We start from the raw sequence: 23,176 nt of genomic DNA, 5'->3' as shown, positions 1-23,176 counted from the left end.
AGTGAGGTCACCAGACAGCAATATTTCACCGATATGCAAAGAGTATTTCATGAGTATTATCTCCCTTTTTTCATGTAACAGCTAATATACATTAACAAAATTGTTGTGACTTATCAGGGAGGTTGTCTCTTATGTTGACCAGACCACACACTAGAAGCTGAAGGGACGACGATGTTTCGGTCCGTCCTGGACCATTCTCAAGTCGATTGAGAATTGTCTCTTATTGGACATAAATGGGAATTAAGAGTGCTGAATTCAACATGTTAACTCAAGAATTTTAAAGTGTTTATTATATTGTATTCATGGGTAAACCAATAAATCACAGTATGAGGTGGTGGTGGGGGGGTGGTGTTATGCATAGCTAAGAAACAGTCCGGTTACACAGAGGCATTTCCTTTCACAATGAAAATAGCAACCACCACAAGTCCTAGTATTTCAGTGGTGCATGAATATTATTATTACTTTTATTTTTGTATTCTTTGAAACCCTTGTTACTTATGTTAGATTGAAAAGAACAAAGTAATAACAGAGTAAGGTTGTATTCAAACAAAAATTGATAACAAAGCTTGCTATTTCACAGATGATTTACTGTATGTCTTATCTATTATAAGGAACTTGTGTAAAATTTCAGCTCAAAACTGAAAGCATAAAGTGTTGCAACTAAAATTTCTACTTCTAATAATTGTCAGCACTTTCTCCTGATATCTTGTTTCTTGCCATACAAATACCAAACAAACGATATTTGTTCCACAATTTTACAAACAATATAACATCTCAGTGGCAGGTGTGAAAAGTTGGTCAAGACCTCATTAAAGGACCATAATGATGCAGCCTAGACAAATTTATCACACTCAAAATTTGCCTCACAAATAACTATTGGTATTCTGGAATAATATAAAAATCTTTATATATGGCGAAGAAAAAAGAAACATTTCCTAATGGTTTATTCTTATTTGCGTGTGAAGTAGGAAAGGAGTTGGTGCTGAAAGGTATATTGTAGGTTATGCTGGATAATAGTTTATTAATTTTAATGATCAATCAGGAATATTTTTCTCTTTCTGATAAATGTTTAATTGAGTACTGTATAATAATTTATTGTATACGTGAAGTAGAACAATTAAAAACAGGAAGTGGTTCACGGCATGAGTTTCGAATCCTTAACAATTAAGCGTGATGCTTACAACAAAATATATCTTCAGACCTGTTCGCATTAACATAGTTTTGTATTATGACAAACGCTTGATTCTTTTCAACGTATCTACAAATCAATCTGAGTAAATCACCGACAACCTGTTGATTAGTGGATTCAATAACCACTCACGTATGGGAATCATCTCTCTAAACTAGACGTAACACAGGTATCTACAATCGAATACTTTAAAAAACCCGACGAACTTACTATATGTGAGTATATTTTCACTCAGAGAAGAACTGTATCATTGTAGGAAACACACAATATCACATTATTTTCATATTTGGTTCTGCTGTCAATTTTCACCTCTCCCACCTCACTTGTCGCAATTTACACTGGCGGGTGTAGTCGAGAAGCCAGCGCCAGGAGAACTCCCAAGTGAGAACTCAGCTACGCCGGAAATTCTTGGAATTTCCTAATAGATACGTAAGAGCTTCATTTTCTTGTAATTTGCCATACATAGAATTGATATTATTAACAATATTCCAGAGTAGGATTAGGAAAAATACAAAACAAGAAGCCTTTGCTTGTATAAATTGAAATTTCACTCGATTACTTGTGCCAGTAGCATAAGAGCCAAAACCTATATATATGGATTGTCATAATAGATACTAAATCCTACTATAAGTATTTAATTTTCATGCTGTGGTGAAGAAAGAGATTCCAACTATAGAATCGGAACACAGGATATCCGAGGTTCTCGAGCTTATACCAGCCAGGCTCCAGATTTGTTGTCGTCGACTTCAGTGTTTGGCTGGAGGTGGAGGGATGCTCTGTGAATGAATGGATTTCTGACGAGTTGTAGCTTAGACGAAAGGGCTTCCAGGCAGGTATTTGCATTATTTTTTTACTGATTCCATTAACTCATTTATGATATCATTAGATACTACTTGTTATTTGTTGTACATAAATGGTCATTAGGCATGAGTAGTAACCAAGTGGACCTTTTTGTTGAAACGAGCATATTGGATGGTCTAGCTGTTAGTCCCAAGAACATATTGGATGGTCTAGCTAAGAGAGTCCCTAGAACATACTGGATGGTCTAGCTAAGAAAATCCCAAGAACATATTGGATGGTCTAGCTAAGAGAGTCCCTAGAACATACTGGATGGTCTAGCTAAAAGAATCCCAAGAACATGTTGGATGGTCTAGCTAAGAGGGTCCCTAGAACATATTGGATGGCCTACCTAAGAGAGTCCCAAGAACGTTGGCTGGTCTAGCTAAGTCCTAATTTCAAGTTATGTTATATCCTTCCCAAGTTTTACCACCTGATTCTTCCTGCTTTCAGAATCCTGCCTTCTCATAACTCTGTACTAGGCCAAGTCACCCCTGCTCATGAAGTATGGCCAAATCATACACTCGGGTTTTGCACAAAACTCGTTCTATAACTGTGTCATATAACCTTGGGCGTGACCTCGATACATACCAAACGTACATCTTCCTTCCTATCCCGCAACAAAATTAATTAATTAAATATTTTACTTATAGAACAAAACAAAGAAAATTATTGTGCAGGTGCTAATTTACACTGGTATTGATGTTCCGAACCATAATGAAATCTGACCCAAGTAGCAATTGGGTCAACCCATGTGTTGCGTTTCCACAATGATCGCCCAAGTTAAAATCGGCGAACACAGATTTTAACGTTCAAAATTTTCCCCATAGATATGAAGTCCCCAAACCGCAGTGGTAAAACACTGACCTGACCTAACCTAACCTAACGTTAAAAAACTTTGGATTTTTGTTTTAATAAGTTACCAAGATGTTTTCAACAATATTCTTGGGCGTTCACCGATTTTAACTTGGGCGACCATTGTGGAAACGCAACACATTGGTATTCATACACATTAGGCTTATATCTAGGTCCCCCTCCCAAGCCAAATTACTGACCCTGCCCAGGATGCAATCCCACAACAAGCTGACTAACTCCTGAGTACCTACTTACTGCTAGGTGAACAGAGGCATTAGATGAAAGGAAATGTGCCCAGCCTTTCTGTCCTGGATTTGAACCATGAATTCCCTATTGTGCATCGAGAACGAGCCCGACAGTACCTTCCAGACCTTCTACAGACACACACTACAGATACAGACATGCAGTAAGACCACAGACTCTCAAAGACAGACACAGAAACATGAGTGTAATGCTAATCTTGTAACTATACCAAGATAATGACATACTGGGCACTAGGATATAAGGCTTGTGAATTTTATTTTTAAAATACTTACCTCATATATGATGAATTTTGTTCATGCTGAACTTATGGAAAGTGAGGGGGGGGATTACTCTGTTATTGCTACCATTATTGCTGCATTAAATCAGCTCATATTTTATAAATGCTTCTCCTGATGTTTATCTTACCTCCAGTTTTTTTGCAAGGTCTGATATATATATATAACTTTTTAAATTTGCTTAATGATAGCGTAAGACTTTAGATGATTTGATGTTCTTGGGTTTGAGTTGTATGCTTGCAATTTGATATTACTGTATCATTATTGCTCGGTTATCCCCTTTCATGAGGTGGAGAGCATTATGGATATTCAGAGTGACACCTGTGTTTCCATACTCATGAGCATAACAGAAAATAGCATTTTTCCATCACCACTAGCAAATTCCTTGATATACACAGAAACTGTATAACAATAAATATATTGTAGACTATAAAAATCTATCTGTTGCTTTGAGCTGTTACATGTAGCATTATGTCATTGTCATCATCTGTTCATTTCAGAATATTGAAGATGGCATTACCAGCAGAAACCACTTCAACATCAACATTCCCTCTACCTCCCACACAATATATTAACCTTTACACAGATGAAAACTTACGGAGAGGAAGAGCCCCTAAGCCACCACTGCCAATACACAATGAATATACAATGTTTGGTGTCCCTTTTAATGCTGATGATACCATTATTAGACCTCTGGAGTCTCAGGTTAGTTATAGCCGTTATATTTTGAAATTGATAGATTACGTACATTCTTTAGTTCTTGACTCACTAACTTTTTGCTCAGAAAAGATATTAATACGGTGATATGTTTCATTTGCAGGCCATTCGTCGACTCTACCCACAAAACTTTGACCATCGTAGGGAACTAAAGAAGCTTAACCATTCCATATTAGTTAATTTTCTGGACCTTCTAGACATCCTTATAAAATGCCCGGACTCTACAAAACGCACAGATAAGATTGAGGATATCAATATTCTTTTCATAAATATACATCACCTAATAAATGAATTCCGACCGCATCAGGCACGAGAAACTGTTCGTGTGATGCTCGAAATGCAGAAACGACAAAGACATCAGGTATGTCATCACATGTTTTAATGAATGTAGACAGCACTTACATAAATAATGAAATTTGTTACATATCCACTTATAAAATGTACTTTTGCCCACTACCACTTACTGTTTGTTTATTTGTAGGCTTTTTTTTCCTCGATATCATCTCATTTAATGTGCATTAGGTGACCATAAAAAAATCCCTCAGACAGCCCTATCCAAATACACTTCTGGCCTGTATTACTCTCTTAATGGCATCATGCCTGGCCTGGTTGAGGACCGGGCCGTGGGGACACTAAAGCCCCGAAATCATCTAAAGATAACCTAAAGATAAGATGCAATCATTACTGTATACATTTCTCCAGTTTCCCAGTCACTTACATTCCTATTATCAGTCATTCTGTCTATGCAGGACTGTATGTGCAATTGCCAAAATGTTATCTTTTCCCATTCTATTATACAGTACTGTCTATGCTTTATTGTTGAGAGAGAGGACAAAAGAGGAACTCGATACAAAGTGAGAAAGACTCATCGTATTAATGAACAAAATAATGTTGAAAGTACACCATGATAAAGCCAGATTGTTGATAAAAGGAAATTTTATATTTCAAATTTATTGATTTGGAGGCCTATGAAGCACAGATTGAGGACATATGTATTGTCCAATTTGTTGACAAATTTTGTAACCTACAATATGCATCAAACCTTGCTCCTAAATGACTACTGAAGTATTAAAAATTTTAAATATTAAAAGCATAAATATTATTAGAAATATTAGATATTATTATATTAAATATTTATAATATAAATATTTAATATTTTATAAATATTATATATAATATTTTATAAATATTTATAATATAAATATTTAATATTTTATAAATATTATATATAATATTTTATAAATATTATAAATAGTATTTAATATTATTTTGTCCAGTGACAACGCAGTCTGTGTCAATAATTAAATTGACGGATGTCCACTGGTAATGCATGTTGTCATGCTCACGGGTAATGCTTGGCCTTACCTTTGTTGTGGGGGGTGGGGGTGTTTTGGACTTTATATGCATATACCCCTGTAGGGAATTCTATTGCAAACAAATTGATGCCAAAATGAACGATGTAGCACGAGAACTGAGGTGAGAAACTGAAAAGAATATTCACATTTTATTGCTGTTGCAAACTCACGGGTAACTCTCACCCGATTTTTGGGTTTGGTGTGGGTGGCACGCCTGGCTTTTGGACCTTGCCAGGTGTGTATGAACGACATACAACGAAAATTGAGGTGAGAAAACTGAAAAGAGTACAGTATACATGTTTCAGTGTGGCCGCTCACTCACGTAAAACTCTCGGCGCACCTTGGGGTAGGCTGGGGCGTGCACACTGAGAATGCGAAAGTGTTAAACAAATATTAAAGAGTAAATGACACATTTCTTATAAGAAATCAATATTTTAGTCTGATTATTTTATATAATAGTTTGACTGTTGACATCTGGCACAAATTTCGCAAGTATTTCCAAGGTGACTTCTCTGCTACTCCCATAATTCCAGCACATTTTTTAATTGTCAAGGTTACATCTACACCAATCAACTGCAGTTAGACCCTTTTGGCTCTTAAATACATCTTATTCCATTTTGATTGAATTTTTTACTTTACTAATTAAATCATTTTAAAATAATGTATCTTTCTCATCAGATTAACATAACTTTCAATGTACTATTAGTGATTACTTATTTACTGTATTTAATTTAATTTTATACAGGTTGCAGAACGATTAGAACGACAAGAAGATGAAGTGAGTAGACTTGTAAGAGAAGCTTTGGCATCCTTGCCCGACAACTTAGACCTTGACTCAAAACTACTTGTGCCTTCCCTCGAGGAGCTTCAGTTAAGGCCAAAGAATGATACCACCAGTGCATCTGAAGATAAGTGCTCAAGCTTGGACAGACTCATGTGCAATATTGTGGATGCATTGTAGAGAAATATTAAAGAGTTTATACATATAAATTATTCTATAATATATAAGTTATTATGAGATAGAAGAAAGTGCTACAGATTTAATAACAACAAAGTGAGTTTTAAGTTAATACTTTGCTGTTCAGTAATTATCTGTGTCATGAGAATGTTTTTTTGTGTTTTGTTTTTTAGTAAGAAAATGGGAATTTATTCATACAGGTGTTTTGTAACTTTTATATGTCTGTATCTCATGTTTATTGTAGAACTACTGTATGGATATGAAGAATGTTGAAGTACTGTATATTTCAAAAAAATTATTTTGTGTATATGTCTTTCCTTATTTTTATTATGTGATTAACTGTCATTAGAAAAATACTTCATTAGAACAATATATATTATTATTATTATTTTCATTTTTCTTAAATGTTGAATTCCATTTATAAAATACACATGAACTTTATTAGAAGATTGAATTGAAGTTTTGTCTTTCTGTTCCCAGTGTTAGATGCTGTTGCAAATCCATAAATTTCCCCAATTAACAAAATCTGTATTAGTAGGAATGCTGTACTGGTACATTTGTTTTTAATGTTATGAAGCTAGTTTGGTTGAATTAATGGATTCGATATGAAAAATTTTGTATTTATTTTATATTCATAATAATTTCTCTAATTTGGGAGTTCAATTTTTGTATCCTGTGACTGACTTGATTATATAAACATGATTATTCCAACAACATGTATGACTTGGGGCTGGGCAAATACTAAAACACAACTAAAAGATATTTGTATGGCATAGTTTATTTCAATAATCAAATTATGCTGTCAGGTATTTTCTGAGATTCCCAGTCAGTAGTTTTCCTGAGCTTAAACACCGGCTGGGCAGATTAGCTAATGGCAGGTACTTGTGAGGATCCCATTGACTAATGGGAACAAGTGCCTTTACAATTTTTCTTTGCCCCCTCTGCAAGACAGGGATTGCATGGAGATAAAAAATCAATCCTAAACTATACCGAGACATATAGGCATTCATTTCAATGAAAGGAGGTCAAAACACCCAAATTCGCTCTGAGCAATATTTAAAAACATAAAGTGCCATACATCCAACAGAAAAATAAATAAGTTTTCTCAGTGGCACCCAATCCATCACCAGGAGGCACCAAGTCATTGCCTGGCTCCTGGCAAAGTAATATAGTGAGGTATCCACAGATGCTTAGTGCTGTCAACGTTAGAGCAAGTCACCAGACATCATTGCCCAAAAAACCATGTAATGCTTGTTAGAAATGCATCAAACATACTCCAGAAGTATATTTAAATGTGAAAAGTATCAAATATGACCTAAGGATTATTTTTTCATAAAATTTAAGGAATTTAATTGGATGAACAAAATTGTGGGTGTCAACATTTTTTATTTCATATCTCTGTGGATATCAGTATTACAATAAACCTAATACTGTATGATTATTTGTTAGTCCTCTAAGGTCAATAACCTAAGTGCCCAAAAACCAGCGACTATCTTATCTTCTACATGGGATTCAGTTCCTCACATCAGGAATCAAGTCGGGAATCTCAGGTTAAGCACTGGTGCATATCGTCATTTGGTTTGGGCAGAGCCTCTCTGGGTGGTGTTTGCTTGGGTTCTTGGGGCCACTTCTCATGTCCAGTGGGATTATACTTTCAGTGATGGTTCAGCAACAACCTCACTTCTAGCAGGTCAGTGTTCAATCCTTGACCATCCAAGTGATTGGACACCATTACTTTCCTCCATCCTATACCATATCCTCATATCCCTTCCAAATGTTGTATAGTCATAATGGCTTAACACTTTCTCCTGATAATTACCTTATCTTAGAGGTCAACTACTGAATTGCTGACATCCCATCCCATGATTGGCTCACTTTTGCTTGTTTTTGGGTGTGTCTTTATATGGAGGGCCATGGGCTTCTGGGGGTCTTGCATTTAACACGGGATTCTGCTCATCATTTCCATGTATTTCACATTCTACAGTGGTGGCAATCTTTTTTTTTTTTTATTTTCTTAGACTAGAATTTATTTTCTTCCTCAGCCAACTTTTTCCCATTCCAGTTTGTTTATTCCCTGGCATTCGAGCGTATTCTATTGGCCCTCAGAACCTGGGTTTGTGTTTCCTGAAGCCATACTTACCTATGTTCAGTGTTCTCTGTGGACTATGATAGGTTCAGCAGCCAAGGCTCTTCATCCACATTCTAGGTTGCCCGGCATTGTGGCCTGTTTGTCTTAGTTCATCTACTGGACAGGAACAGCCACTGTTGACCTGCTGCTTATCCTAGAGGCCATGTTGTGGGAGAATACAAAACATTTGTGATTTTCTTTGCCAACATGACTTCCACTTGCAGTGTCTGGTGCTCCATTTGTGTGTTTCTCGGCCCTCACTTGGCTAGGTGTTACTTGTCCTTAGGCTCTTGTTCCTGCTTTGCACAGGTCCTGGGTTTAGGATTTCATCTACCTGGGTAAGTCCCATCCTGAATTTATGTGGTCTCTTTGTTTTATATATTTTTTGGGTATGTTGGCAGATTTTCCCATGTAAGATGCCAATGAGAGGAAACTCAGGGAGATACTAATGAGAAAGCACTAAAATTAAATGTCAAAGGTAATTTAAAAAATTAAATGTCAAAATGACCTTTCTGGGTTCAGCCTTGGTAGCTTTCCATACCCATCCTGTTTCCCTACTTTCTTAACACTATGCCTGGGCTAGGATGCGAGGATAAATGCATCACTTTATCTGGCTTGGCTGCCACATGGTGGTGGATGGGGTGTAGTCAATGGGTTCATTTCCCTAATAGTTTTTAAGTGTTCTGCTTTTGTAGTTTGGTACATTTTCAAATAATTTCTCAGAATGAGTGTGAGTGTTCTATGGCCTCGTTTTATTGTAATTTGCCTCAATACAGTACAGTGTTGATCATTTATTCCCATGTGCTCCATGTCTCCTGGAGGTGGCATGGGTAAAATGCAAAGGCCTTTGCTTCTGGTAGGCAATGAGTCTCACGGGGAAGCAACTGAGGCTGGGCCCAGAAAGGGTTGTTTGACACTTGACATTTTTTTTTTATAGAAGACAGTCTTGACATGATGTAAGATTAAGTAAAATGAATGTTAATATAATGCAGATAATGGTTTTAAATGTGATTTGTTTAGTTTATTCATGTTTAGTTTTTATGGAAATAACTATTTTTGTTTCAAAATTATTAATTTAAAAATATAATAATGCTGAACTAAATTTTAGGAATGAAATATATGGGCCGGTAAGCCATAATGTTTGAAATTTATGTGTTGTGGTAGTTCCTAATTGTCATACATGGATCCAACATGTCAAAACTACACTCACACATCCAGTCTGCCAACAAATGAATTATCTTTTTCCTACCTTTTATTATTTAGTTATATTAGTTTATCTATCAGCCCAAGTCATCCAGTGTTCCAGCCATTATTTAGTTATATTAGTTTATCTATCAGCCCAAGTCACTCAATGTTCCAGCCATTATTTAGTTATATTAGTTTATCTATCAGCCCAAGTCACCCAGTGTTCCAGCCATTATTTAGTTATATTAGTTGATCTATCAGCCCAAGTCACCCAATGTTCCAGCCATTATTTAGTTATATTAGTTTATCTATCAGCCCAAGTCACCCAATGTTCCAGCCATTATTTAGTTATATTAGTTTATCTATCAGCCCAAGTCACCCAATGTTCCAGCCATTATTTAGTTATATTAGTTTATCAGCCCAAGTCACCCAATGTTCCAGCCAGCCTATCCCCTTGCCCCCCTCCCCCCCTCACTTACCTGGTCACAGCATGTTACAAAACCTCTGATGGCCTATCCTCTGCTTCACACTTTAACTGGCATTGGTTATTCCTGGAAATAGAAGTTCTGCCAGGAGCCATTGCTTTGTGGTTTCCTTTTGTTTTTCCATGACTGTTTTATGTCACCCACAGTGTGTCTGTGTTCTATCTGTATTTTTACATTCATGGTCGAGTTGTTCTGGCTTCTCTGTCAATTTTCATACCTTATTCCAGTTTTGAAGTTGCAGCTGACTTTCTGCCTGTTATATTCACCATTCTCATGCCATGGTGAACTGCTGTTGGCCTCTGCTCCTGTGGTAGAGCTGTGCCCTATGGTGGTGGCTGCTGGCCTCTCCATATGTAGTGATGACTTTGCTCACTAATTTTCTTAGTGGCTTCTATATGTTTTGGATTGTGGGCAGCCCAGTGGGCTGTGGCTTCCTTATTTGCCGAAGTGTGGCATTCTTAGGTGCTCTCTGTGGGACTTTCTCTTCGCTTTGTGCTCTAGTCTGAGCTCAGCAATTCTCTCTGGGTACCAAAATTTACCCAACATTTGGTCTCTATGGGGCTACAACTCATGCACTGGCAGGTTTCACTGACAATTGCTAGCAGTTGCTAGGCTGTTCCTTTAAGGTTTTTGACAGCAGCCTTAGAATCCTGCTTTTGTTTTGTCATTTCCTGGTTTTTATAGGTTTTTATTGAGTACCTTTCTCCCTCTTCGCAGCCTTGTTTCAGTTGTGCCTAAAAGCTTGTTTGTGTAACCGTCTTGTCTGTTGCTGGTGCCTCCACCCCTTCCCGTGTGTACAGTTCAAGGTTCCAGGTTTGTAACTCTGTTCCACCCAAGGAAGATTCCTGTGGTCTCTCCTAATTTTTTTTTTTTTGAGGGTTAGCAGGGCCTGCTTCAGGTCTAGTCATTAGGGCAATGTTCAGTTCTTTTCGTACTGAGCTGGAGACTCAGATCTGCATCTGGGCCTCAGTCCCATATTGGTAGTTTCCAGGTGTGGTTTTTGGTCCTTGGGTTCAGTATCCAGTTTCTTGAGGTTTCCCAGCTACCCAGGTCTTCTTCCCATTGTTTGCTGCCATCACTTTGAGGATTTTGGTTTTTGTCCAGCTGGTGGTCCTCACTGCATTCCTGGGGTCTTCTTGTTGCTTTGGCTACTTTCCTTGGGGGTTTCCTCCATGGCTCATTTTTGAATTCTAAGTTTGTTTTAAATTGTCCACCTGGTTGATGGCCTTTGGCTTAGCCTAGGATGTCCCTCGGCCTCATCACTCTGCTAGTGCCCCTCTATCCTGGGTCCTTATCATTTGCATTATCCCATGGGTAGGCTCTGCCCATATTTTCTGTTTACTTTGTTCTTTTTCAGTTATGCCAGCCTCTCCTGAGGTGCTGTTGTGAGTTAGCTCAGGAAGTTACTGAGGTGGCCCACAGAAATTTCCTTCTTTCCCATAGGGTAGTGGTGTTTCATTCAGCCGTCTTGTGAATGATGGAGCAGGCTGACTGGAATCTTAAGTGACCAGAAATCTCACCTGGTGGCAGTCAGATGTGTTACAGTTATTGTGTTTGCCCTGTGGCAACAGTCATTTGGTTCGCTACTTCTAGGTACCTAAATTTCTTGAAGTACTGTATTTGCTTATTTTGTTTTCTAATGGAATTTTTGTCAATTTTGGGTTGATCTCTGATCCCCAAAGCTCCTCTTACCTCTTAGAGAGCCAAAGTCTGATCCTGGCTCTGGTTAGGTCACAGCCTGGATCTCCATAAGGCATCCTCGATCAGTGTTTAGGGAAAGCTTAGGAAAGTTTGTTATATTCAACACTATTTATATTATTGATTTTGGTGAACTGGAAAATGTATGCAATTGTAAATTTTTTTATAGTATTGCAAATGTGTGTTACTAGCCAGTTTCATTTTATATGCAATTTGAATATTAAGAAGAGTGAATTGCAGCTTGGCTTTACTTTTTGCAGAGTTCATTCCACCACCTTTCTTCCCATTTGCTAGGAGTTATAGAATTTCTGAAGAGAATTAAGTCTGACTTTAATTTAGTTCTTCAAAAGTTATCATCGTGTTTTATACATATGGAGAATAACACTGCATTCTTTTTTGACCACAGGATTACACCTAGTTCTTATAGGTTGTGAATATATATAACACTCCTCTTGAGTTTTTCACACTTTTTATAAGCCTCTTGCAATAATATGATGTTCAGTTGTTAATAAATTTTTCCTGCTTTCATAAAAGATACGTGCATAAATTAGGATAAAAGTTACATATAAAAATATAACTTCATCAACTTACTTTCACTGGTTTTGAATCTTGCCACTTCTGCTGTACATGCCTTCAAATTGCTGTAATCAGAATTATCCAGTTCTGCTATCTCAAATTTCATGTTTCATATAAGTACAGTACAGTACAGTACAGTATTTGCACATTGATTGCATCATATGTAGGCCAGGTGCTGGAACCATTCAAGATATTTTGCACTATATTTTCTCTAGAATGTGATTAATAATTTTACATCCATGTCCACAATTAATGCTGGATGTACAGGGGCAAACAGTGATGGAACTGTGCCCATGAATTGAACCCAGTGGTTCTCCTTTGTGAGGTAAGCAGGTGAGGGTGTTTAATTCATTACTCCATATCTTTTTTTAGTTAGCCAAAATGATAAAAAACATTAATATTGGACATCTCTCGGGTTATTGTTCATATTAATTTTACCAATTAAGCCTGGTTAGCCTATGTCTTCCATGGGTTGTGGTTCAACACATCTGTAAAGTTATAAAGTACTGTACTTATTTATTTGATAATTTTGTTAACTTTTCTTAGATCTTCATATGAGTTAGCTTGCCTCCTTCCAGTGCCCTACATTAAATTTGAGACTTAAATTTCAGAATAGAAGTGTGCTTTCTTCATTGCATTAATAGAGTCCAGGTTATGTTGGATCTGTTTTATTTTCATAACTCTTTATTTGCACTTATACGTTATATTGTACATACAAAATATAGATTTCATATACTTTTTTGGTCTATTATCTTTAATATCTTTAAGCATCAAGGTGTGCTCAATAACTACCCATTCTACTGCAGAGTTAAAATCTTACCCGCATAAAAAGAAAAGCATCAAAGGCCTAATTGTACTGATAAAATGTTGATTAAGAGCTCCATAATATTGTCAGGTTGTAACATATGTCAGTTTCTACTTGAGCGCAGTAAAATCAAATCACTGATTTAATAAATTTACTGAACCAAATACTACTATGAAACTCGGCACTTATTTTCATGTTTTACTTTAAATATAGGATATGCTCTGTCCAGCAAAGTTAGTGAAGAAGTTTCATTTCATACAAAGATATCTAATGTTGACCAGACCACACACTAGAAGGCGAAGGGATGATGACGTTTTGTTCCGTTCTGGACCATTCTCAAGTCGACTTGAGAATGGTCCAGGATGGACCGAAACGTCGTCGTCCCTTCACCTTCTAGTGTGTGGTCTGGTCAACATACTTTAGCCACGTTATTGTGACTCATCGCCTGCATATCATCTAATGTAAGTACAGTAGATGAATCAATAATGCGCAAGGCAATATTATTTGTACGTTTATTTTTTCGTAGGTTTTAATATTAATTTAAAATTATGGTAGTGTATGAGATACCATTTTTTGTAATATACTTTGAAGTATATAAAGAACATTTTGTATAATCCTTTTCTAATTATGCAACTGCAATGATTATTGTTTAGTCTTGACTTTTGTGCCTTAATTTCAGACTATTCCTATGAGTAGGCCATGGACCTTTAGGGTGTTCAGATTTATTTTGATCTCATTTGAGTCCATGTTAAAACTGTGGTGGTTGTTCTGTTTACGTAAAAAAAAAATCATAATGTATCCCAACAAGTGCAAAGATTTCAATAAAATATCAACTAGTGATGTTACTTGCAGTAGTACTTTGAAGGAACTGCTCCAGAATCTCGTACTAATTTTGAGGTACTAATTAATTAGACAAGTATTTATGACTTGACTAGGTCTATTACTATGTTTGTGATGGTGTGCTCTACCGGTGATATGCTACAAGTTTCTCATGCAGCTGTTGGTGTCCACTGTTCATACACACAAGTGTACTTTTTCCAATGTAGCTCAAACATATACTGGTGCTGTATGTTTATTTTTGGAGCTCTATATTGCTGCTACAGTTGTAGGAGTGATTCATCTTTCTAGGTGTGCTGCCATTGGAGCATGTGTCATAACCTTGATGCATTACAAATCAACAAAACAAGGAAATCAAAATTTGATATTTTTATTTTATTTAAAGGTGTAGAACTATAAATGGAAATCATCAATGACAAAAACAAACTGAATTCAGTAACAGCAAAACTTAAAGGCATAAAGCTTGTTTTTACACACGTGTAGAAACCAAAATTATGTTTCCTGATATAGGAGAGACACATTGTTGCTGTCCAAAACAATCTTCACAAAATGAACAAACTCATTTGACTTTTACTCATGCTTCTTTACAACCATTTTCTTTCTGAATTTGTTTAAAGCAGTGCATCTTTTTCTATTTTAACATTTTCACCAACAGAAGATCAACCACTACTGCTGTTGATGTTAGAATTAGAAGTCTTGTACGAGCTCTCAGATTCCTCAAATGGATCACATTCTGGTAATATGGGTTGGATGTACAGCACTTGTGGTTCATATATAACTGAAATTAAATCTTTTAATGATGATTGATTTATAATACCTGTAGTTAATGTTGGTGGGTGACAGTGAAGCACAAGCTTTAATAATTTTGAAGCTTTATCTCTTGTTTTGCTGTTATTAAGCACTTGTTTATTGAGTAAAGAAAAAAAACATTTGCTCTCAAACCCATTTTTCATTTTACCTTTCAGTTATCCAATATAATACTGTATTGAAGTCATTGTGTTATTTTGCTCAATACTTAATTGTGACCACTATTTGTGTACAAGACGGTTGTAAGAAAAAAATATACATTAGGACCATAATGTACCACCAGTATTACATGACTAAATGTAACAAAGTTTGTTCAAAAGGTTCACTGTATTAAAAAAAATATTTATATTCTAAAACTCATTTAATCATTACCAATAAAAAAGAATCCACCCCAGGTTAATTATGCCAGTATCATAGTTGATTAATGTTGATAACATGATCAGCAAATTCTCTGAATAGCCTATGCAAGATCATAAGAATAAAGGAAAGTGCAACAGGCTTATTGACTTAAACGAGGCACCTTGTATTTCTATCCACCAACTTCATTCATACAAATGTCTAACCTATGCCTGAAGAATCAAATAAACCTACATTTATTGTGTTACCTGATAATTTGTTCCATAAATTAGCTACCATAGCAATGCAACTTCGATTCAGTGAACTATTTGGGACCAACCCCGATTCGTTGAAGTGAGGGATTCGTTGCAACAGGTGATGCCTTCAGGAGGCATTTATTAATGCATTTTTTAGTAATATATAACAAGAATAAATAATTGTTATATACTACTATTCAAACTGTACAGCAATGAATCTTTATACACCTTAGAAAAAGCATACTGTATACAGTATTTTCATTGAATCCTCTTGTTACCATTTGTAATTATAAACACCACCTTTGTGACTAGGTCACGAAGGGTGCTACAATCTAAACAAATATTGCCATCCCCGCCACTCTCGATACCCACCTAGGTGAGGGATGGATAGCGGGAATGAGGTGAAGATAGAAGCAGTGAAGGGAATATATTAAATGTAAGAGGCAATGAGAGGGATAGGGAGGCAGTGAGGTCGGGATAAAGGCAGGGAGGATTGTATGACATGGGTGTCAGTAGTGGGTAAGTAAGTAGTGTATGTGGGTGAGTGTCTGGAGTGGATAGTGTCATGTGCATGCCTGCATATTGGTGTCAGTGTGTGTGGGCGTATTACTGTAGGGATTAACGAGCCTTACAGGTCCACAGTGAGCCAAGAGATGAACAGGACTAGCACACGTTAACCCTAGCTGGGGGACGGGTCGAGGGGGGTTGTTAGTTTTGGGAAGGGCCAAGGTCGGAGGTGGCGCAGGAGGTTGCTTAATCACACATTTTTTTATTTCGACCTGGAGGCCAAAAATTGCCCTCCAGGGCTAGTTACTAATTGTAAATAACAGAAAATAATATTTGTAAAGTATCTGATTATGTATTCACTTAAATATTTACAAGAAAATACAATGGGTTTTGACACAATTTAAGACGTATGATGTTACGTCATACTATGGCTAGTAGGGGTGAGCTGGAGAAGGAAAGATGAGCGGGCATGAACAGGAAGAAGACGGGTGATCATGTCTGACTGACCAGTGTTCTCTGTCTAGCCTGGCAGTCTGTGGCAGACTCTGTCCAGCCTGTATATTACAATCTGACAGATTGTCTAGCCTGTATATTACAATCTGACAGATTGTCTAGCCTGATTACATGTCAGGCCTGACAGCATGTCTAGTCTGAGAGCCGGTCAAGCCTTGTATTATGTTTAGCCTGACAGTTTATCCAATCTGTTTAACCTGACATTCTGTCTAGCCTGGCAATCTGTCTAGCCTGGCAATCTGTCTAGCCTGACATTCTGTCTAGACCCAGTTTATATAGCCTGACCATCTATCTAGACTATTTTGTCTAGTACACCCAGTTGGTCTAGCCTGACAATATCTAGCCTTGCAGTATGTCTAGCCTGATAGTATGTCAATCCTAGCAGTATATCAAGCCTGGCAGTATGTCTTGCTTGACAGCCTGTCTAGCCTGACTATCTGTCTAGACTTCCAGCCATGTCAAGCATGACAGCATGTCTAGCCTGACAGTCTTATATTGGCTATGCTCTGGGCTGATTTCACAAAGGGATTATTTATTTTTTAACCTATGATATGATGGGACAACTTTTCCACCAGTCAGTGTATTCTGCCCCCCTATCCAAAGCAAATCCGCACATCCCCCGCTACAGCGAACTAGAGTTCGTCAAATCGGGTGAGTAAATCCGGCCTAAAAGTAAATCTCATACGAAAAACATGGTCAGAATGCATGCCTTTACATAAGGTCTGGATGCATCAGGGAAAAACTAGCATTCAATATAACGAAACACCTATGTTGTAAAGCCCCGGTGGTTTCCTGATCTCGACCCAGTAATGACTTCCTATTATTGGGTTAAATCAGATGCACGAGCTCTGGTTGGCCTACTGGGGGCCAGGGGCCAGATTCACGAAGCAGTTACGCAAGCACTTACGAACCGTTGGCCAGGCTCATTCCTCGATGAGAGGGATGCCGCAAACACAAACATTTTCGATTCAACACTTTTTGCCATATACATCAAGGATACAGATGAGAATATTACAAACCACATCATCAAATTTGCTGATGACACTAAGATCTATGGTAAAGTAGGCAGTGACAATGATACCGAGGCCTTACAAAAAGAGACCTCCTATATCAAGATTTTCTTCTTCTCCACTGGTTATGCATTGCAGAGTGCAAAGGTTTGCTTTGCAATATGTAAAAAATAGCATGTATATGTCAAGGGTACAAAACAGACATATTTAATGTGTTGAAGCCATAAGAGGATTTATGAATAAATGGAAAAGGCAACAAATAATAACAGCAGAAAGTTAACTCACATTATGTGTTTCCTCATTGCAAAAACGCTTATCTCAGGCGGGATGCACAGCCGATGTCTGTTTTCGTTTCAGGAGACTTACAAATGTAATTTTTAACAAAACGAATTTGTCTTGGATTTTGGCCGATGGTTTAGTCAGAAACTTGGACTCTTATTACTTGAATCTTAATTAGGCAATAAACTATCATATTAATTATTCAGCACTGATCACATAAAATTATATACGAGAGTTCTATACAATAATTTCCTTCAGGGTTTTGTATATGATTGACGCGAGACCCATGACGACCGTACGTGCTGTCATACAACAGCCTAACCTTCCCCCAAGCCTCTTGCTGTGGAGTAATCACACTGCTACTACGAGAAATATCAGCAGCCTCTTTATTCATTATGAGTGTATTTTACATGTACGTGTCCCTGGAAAAATATCCTTAACGTAATGTCTGATTGGCATTATATTACCATGAATGCACACTATATCTAGGAAAAATCGCCAGGAAGATTTCCTGTGTGAGGTGTTATCACGTCGGATTTCCTCCATTCAAAACCAACACCACCACACACTACTCTCTTTTCCAGCCCACACGAAATAAATAAATAGCTTAGCACCATACAGTGTATGGAAGTTCTTGATTCAAATTTTCAGGCCAAATTTTTCGCTGAAAATGCCCTAGGCCCGGATCGAAATGGCCGAAATCTTTGACCATTTTATTATTCAGTCTATCTCCCTACCCAATCAGTTTCTATGGACAGATGGATGATTGGGTGAAGGTGGACGATTAACATTTTGGCCAGAGAGAGAGAGATGGAATTTCTCTTGATCAGTATTGCTGTATCTCCAATCTGAAGGACAACACAAGCAGCAGCACAACCTTCTACCTAACTACCTATTGAGCCAACATCACTCACAATAAGGAAGAAGTCCAGAGACACCCATCAGGAATTAGTACCGACAATACGTCCAATTGAATCTTTAGGCCTTTTCTTGGGTGCCATTTTAGCATGAAGGTGTTAGGTCATTCACGTCTTAGTCTGATATTATGTCATTATTATAACATAATTATGTTATTGTTCGCGATATTTAACTGAATTTACCTGAGAACAGGAAGCCGGCGGCTTGTCAAAGGTCCCCCCTTTGGGACCCCCCCTCTCTCTCTCTGGCCAAAATGTTAATCATGCCCCCTTCACCCAATCATCCATCTGTCCAGAGAGACTGATTGGGTCGGGAGATAGGCTCTTCACGTTCCTCCCTGGATCTCAGCTGACTGACTTGTAAAACCTCACTTGCCGCGTCTGTTTGTTGTGTATTAATATTACTAATATCACAGTGGGTTTAGATCAACAACGAATTGTTATGCTGAATAGCACGAGGGTGAGTTTTTTAGTTAGTTTAGTTAATTTATTATGCACCCCATACTCATCCTGTGGGTAATTATCAAAAGAAGGCACCTAACGTGTATGAATACACGTTAGGCTTTATCGAGGGTCCTCTCAAAGGCTGAATTTCTGACTCCGCCCAGGATGCAACCCCACAACAAGCTAACTCGGAATACCTACTGTCCGCAAGGTGAACAGAGGTATTAGGTGAAAGGAATTAAATATACCCAGCTATTATTGTCCTGCCCGGGATTCGAACACAGAATTCCTGATTGTGTGGTAAGAACGAACCCGACTGTACCACCGGGACCTTTAGAGTTATGTGTGGAGAGCTAGTATCACAATTGATATGTTTATCTTGCACCGCCCTCCATCTAGTACACGAGATTGAGGACAGGCTGGTTTTCCGCGTGAAATATCCTCCTTCCTCCTCCATACTTCCTCCCTCAATTTTAATCCCTTTTTCTCTCTCTCTCTCTCTCTCTCTCTCTCTCTCTCTCTCTCTCTCTCTCTCTCTCTCTCTCTCTCTCTCTCTCTCTCTCTCTCTCTCTCTCTTTCTTTCTTTCTTTCTTTCTTCCTTTCTTTCTTTCTTTCTTTCTCTCTTTCTTTCTCTCTCTTTCTTTCTTTCTTTCTCTCTCTCTTTTTCTCTCCCCATTGATCTCTTCAACATCTTTAATTTATTTACAAGAAGTTACAAATGTATTTGTAACATTTTGGTGTATGCACGATTCATCTATTTTATAATAGTGATAGCTACAAATGACTGGAGATATAGGTAAGTAGTTTGCATTGCTGTAAATATCATATTTACTCATCTCACGAGATTCTGAATGTGATTCTTCATAAGTTACTGCAGTATTAAAGTTCTCAATTCTGTCTCCCTTTGTTCCCCAGGGTCCCACTTTATCAGGGAACGCCTAAAATTCCAGTTGGACAGCAGATAGGTGTCTCTGATATCCTTTCTTAACGTGGGTGATGGAGGTTCAGTAGGTAGGGCGTGGGCTGTTTGTGTAGCCTACGGTAGGGCTCCGATGGTCCATGTGATTAAAATGTTATTATTCGTGATACTTAATTGAATTTACCTGAGAACAGCAAGCCGGTGGCTTGTCAAACGTCCTCCTATTTGTCCTGATGATTTTATCGCGCTGGATTTTATAATTCAGCAGTGTTTTGGCATTTACGGTTTCTGCGGGTAGGCAGTTCCAAGGGGTTATAACCCTATGATTGAAAAAGAATCTCCTGTTTTCTGTTCTACATTGCGGCTTGTTGAGCTTGAAACCGTTGCTCCTTGCTTGTGTTACATCTGACCTCGTGAAGAAGTAGCAGTTAGCAATTTGTGGGACTAGGATGTGTACTTAATCTAACACCTTCATGCCAAAATGGCACCCAATAGCAGGCCTAAAGTTCCAGTTGGACATGTTGTTGGTACTAATTCCAGATAGGTGTCTCTGGAATTCTTCCTTACTGTGGGTGGTGGTGGCTTAGTAGGTAGAGACGTGGGCTGCAGCTTGTGAGGTCTGCGGTTGTTCTTCAGATTGGAGATCCAGCAGTACTGATCAGGAGAAGTTCCACGTGTCGGCATTACTAACCAAGAGAAGTCCATATGGTAAACAACTGACAAAGGTAACAATGCTACAGGTGTTCACTGCTTGACTATATAGCTCTATCTGCCTTGGTAAAATTTTTGTTTCTCACACCCATCAAGATTACAGGCTCAGGGCTCAAGGCCATTAAGATAAGGTACTGCTAAGTCGTATCTCTGTTGGATTCTGTGTCATTCACGTGCATCTTATTATTTACCTCAAAATATGCAAGGAAAATTATTAGTCATATGTTAGATATAACCTCACACTAATAATAATCATGGGTGGCATGATGTCGGGACTCTGAAGTTGGCGTTTGCTCTTACGATGAGAGTCCCAGATAACGGAGGGATTCTTAAGATAAAAATATCAACGGTTATAAGATAAGTGTTTCGCATCTTTTACTCCTACTGAAGGATGCCGGGAACAAATAGTGATATACGTGCATATGCCAGCAACACCGCTGCACAAGGGCTGCAAAGAATACAAGTTTAGGATAATAATAGCTTGGTAAACCTTGGTAAAGGCTAGTTAATTACATAAGAAGGCTGCAGACATCTTAATTGACCAATCTAGCAACTCCCGCATCACATGGGAGAGAAAGTTATGCGGTGAGGTGACTTACAGTTGATAGGAAATGTAGATGTTTATCTCTCAGAATGTTTGGTAATATGTTTATTGTTTGTGATGTGTTTATATGTATGTATTAACACGATGTACTGAACGGGGTGAGAATAGCTTGAGCTACCTCATCCCTTTGTGTGTATTTTATCTCAATAAACTTATTTCAATTTCAATTCCCATTATTGGAGACAGTAAGCCTGTTAGGTTTCTGAGGAACCCGTAGGCAAGTAAATGACCTTCCCTGGAATGCAAACCACAACAGGTGCCTAACTCCTAGGTACCTCACTACTGTTACGAAAACAAAGGCATAAGGTGTAAGAAAGCGTGCCCAATCGTCTTGTACAGGACTGGGATCGAACCAGGGACCTACGGGTTGTGAATCATCTGTGATGATTGTGCCACAAGATACGCTTTACATGCATTTTATTTTAGGCCTGCTTATGTGCATTTGTTTTTTTCCAAGTATAGATACGTCTGCAAATTAAGATCTATTGGAAAAAAACACAAGAAATGGCTGGTGAACTCTGCACAAGCTGTGGGCTCTCTCCCTCACTCATCCCTCTCTCCCTCCCTCACTCATCCCTCTCTCCCTCCCTCACTCATCCCTCCCTCCCTCACTCGTCCCTCTCGCTTCCACCTTCACCACCACCTCCCTCACCCAGTGACAGGTTAATGATACGAGTAGATGAACTAATTATGTGAAATTGAAGGGTTAATTCTTATAATTATTAAATAATTATATGTAATTCAATCGTAAATAGACAAATTATTATTGAACGGATCTTACAATTAGCCATACACTGTTACTTGGAACAACAAATTCCTCTGGTTAATTAGTGTTTATACAGAAATAAATATGTTGACAAATACATCAGATGATTTGGGTGATTTTATGAACTATAATTTAATTTAAGAAAATAAGTAAGTGGTGGACTGTATTTAGATTGTAGGAAATAAGTATAGTTGTATACTGTATTTAGATTGTAGGAAATAAGTATAGTTGTATACTGTATTTAGATTGTAGGAAATAAGTATACAGTAGTTGTATACTGTATTTAGATTGTAGGAGCTGCTTTTGTAACGAGCGTGAGCACTGCCACTGTACCATCAGGGCAATTAAAAGGAAGGAGGAATGTATGGTATGATCACTAATCATCTTTCATATGATTATATTTTTCTGAAAAAATGACAAAAATTAAATTTTTTTTTTTAAAAATGAAAAAATGTTTTCTGAAAAAATTTCTGAAAAAGTGACTTCAGTCCAGGTAATGCACTGGACTTGTCGTGGTTGAATGCAATACCAGGGTATAAGGAAGTACAGCAAGCATGAACATCCTCCGCCAAGCATGTGGTAATAACTATGTCCAGCAGTGCGGTCTGCTGCATGATGCGAGGAGGACGTGTTGCTCCGCATCTTCGTGTTTGCACGTGGCTGCTGCAGCTAGATGTTGTGAATTTGTTCTCGACTGTTGCAGTGATACAGTGCCTTTGTGTATCGAGGAAATGGCTGAGGCGGTCTGCCTAGGTGATGGAAGATCCTGTACTGGGCCTGGAGAGTGTGACAGTGGGGATGGCAGACAGGATGATACTAGGCCGTATCAAGCAGTAGTAAACAGATATAAACGGAGAAATATTCAAAGACAGCGAGACGAAGACAGTGAGGAGGAAATAACAAAGAGACCAAAAAATGAAGACATGCTCAGCAGGACGCGGG

General features: G+C 37.9%; 2 protein-coding genes across 5 annotated transcripts in view; one reads left to right on the top strand and one right to left on the bottom strand.

Moving 5' to 3' along the window:
* The window catches only part of Btk (tyrosine-protein kinase Btk29A), a 495,654-nt gene extending 477,461 nt beyond the window's left edge, over window positions 1-18,193 (bottom strand). Inside the window, exon 1 of one of the 2 annotated variants that reach the window (XM_069306275.1) lies at window positions 17,880-18,193. In XM_069306275.1, the coding sequence (XP_069162376.1) occupies window positions 17,880-17,896 (17 nt within the window). In that variant the 5' untranslated portion in view covers window positions 17,897-18,193. The remainder of the gene's footprint in view (window positions 1-17,879) is intronic. The other variant, XM_069306274.1, reaches the window with a different exon arrangement.
* Window positions 1,517-15,572, top strand: LOC138353349 (mediator of RNA polymerase II transcription subunit 7-like). Of its 3 annotated transcripts, none has more exons than XM_069306279.1 (4): window positions 1,517-1,618; window positions 3,921-4,125; window positions 4,241-4,498; window positions 6,238-15,572. In XM_069306279.1, exons 2-4 carry the CDS (start codon window positions 3,931-3,933, stop codon window positions 6,451-6,453), a joined length of 669 nt encoding a protein of 222 aa, XP_069162380.1. In that variant the 5' UTR covers window positions 1,517-1,618; window positions 3,921-3,930; the 3' UTR covers window positions 6,454-15,572. The 3 variants fall into 3 exon arrangements, with proteins under 3 accessions (XP_069162380.1, XP_069162378.1, XP_069162379.1); XM_069306277.1 differs by lacking the exon at window positions 1,517-1,618 and adding an exon at window positions 1,847-2,018; XM_069306278.1 differs by lacking the exon at window positions 1,517-1,618 and adding an exon at window positions 1,867-2,022.
* Window positions 18,194-23,176: the final 4,983 nt, after the last annotated feature.

Source organism: Procambarus clarkii, chromosome 57 (genome assembly GCF_040958095.1).
Source record: "Procambarus clarkii isolate CNS0578487 chromosome 57, FALCON_Pclarkii_2.0, whole genome shotgun sequence".
NCBI classification, from domain to species: domain Eukaryota; kingdom Metazoa; phylum Arthropoda; class Malacostraca; order Decapoda; family Cambaridae; genus Procambarus; species Procambarus clarkii.
Note: the sequence above shows the minus strand (reverse complement) of the source record. Positions and strands in the feature narration are given on the sequence as shown.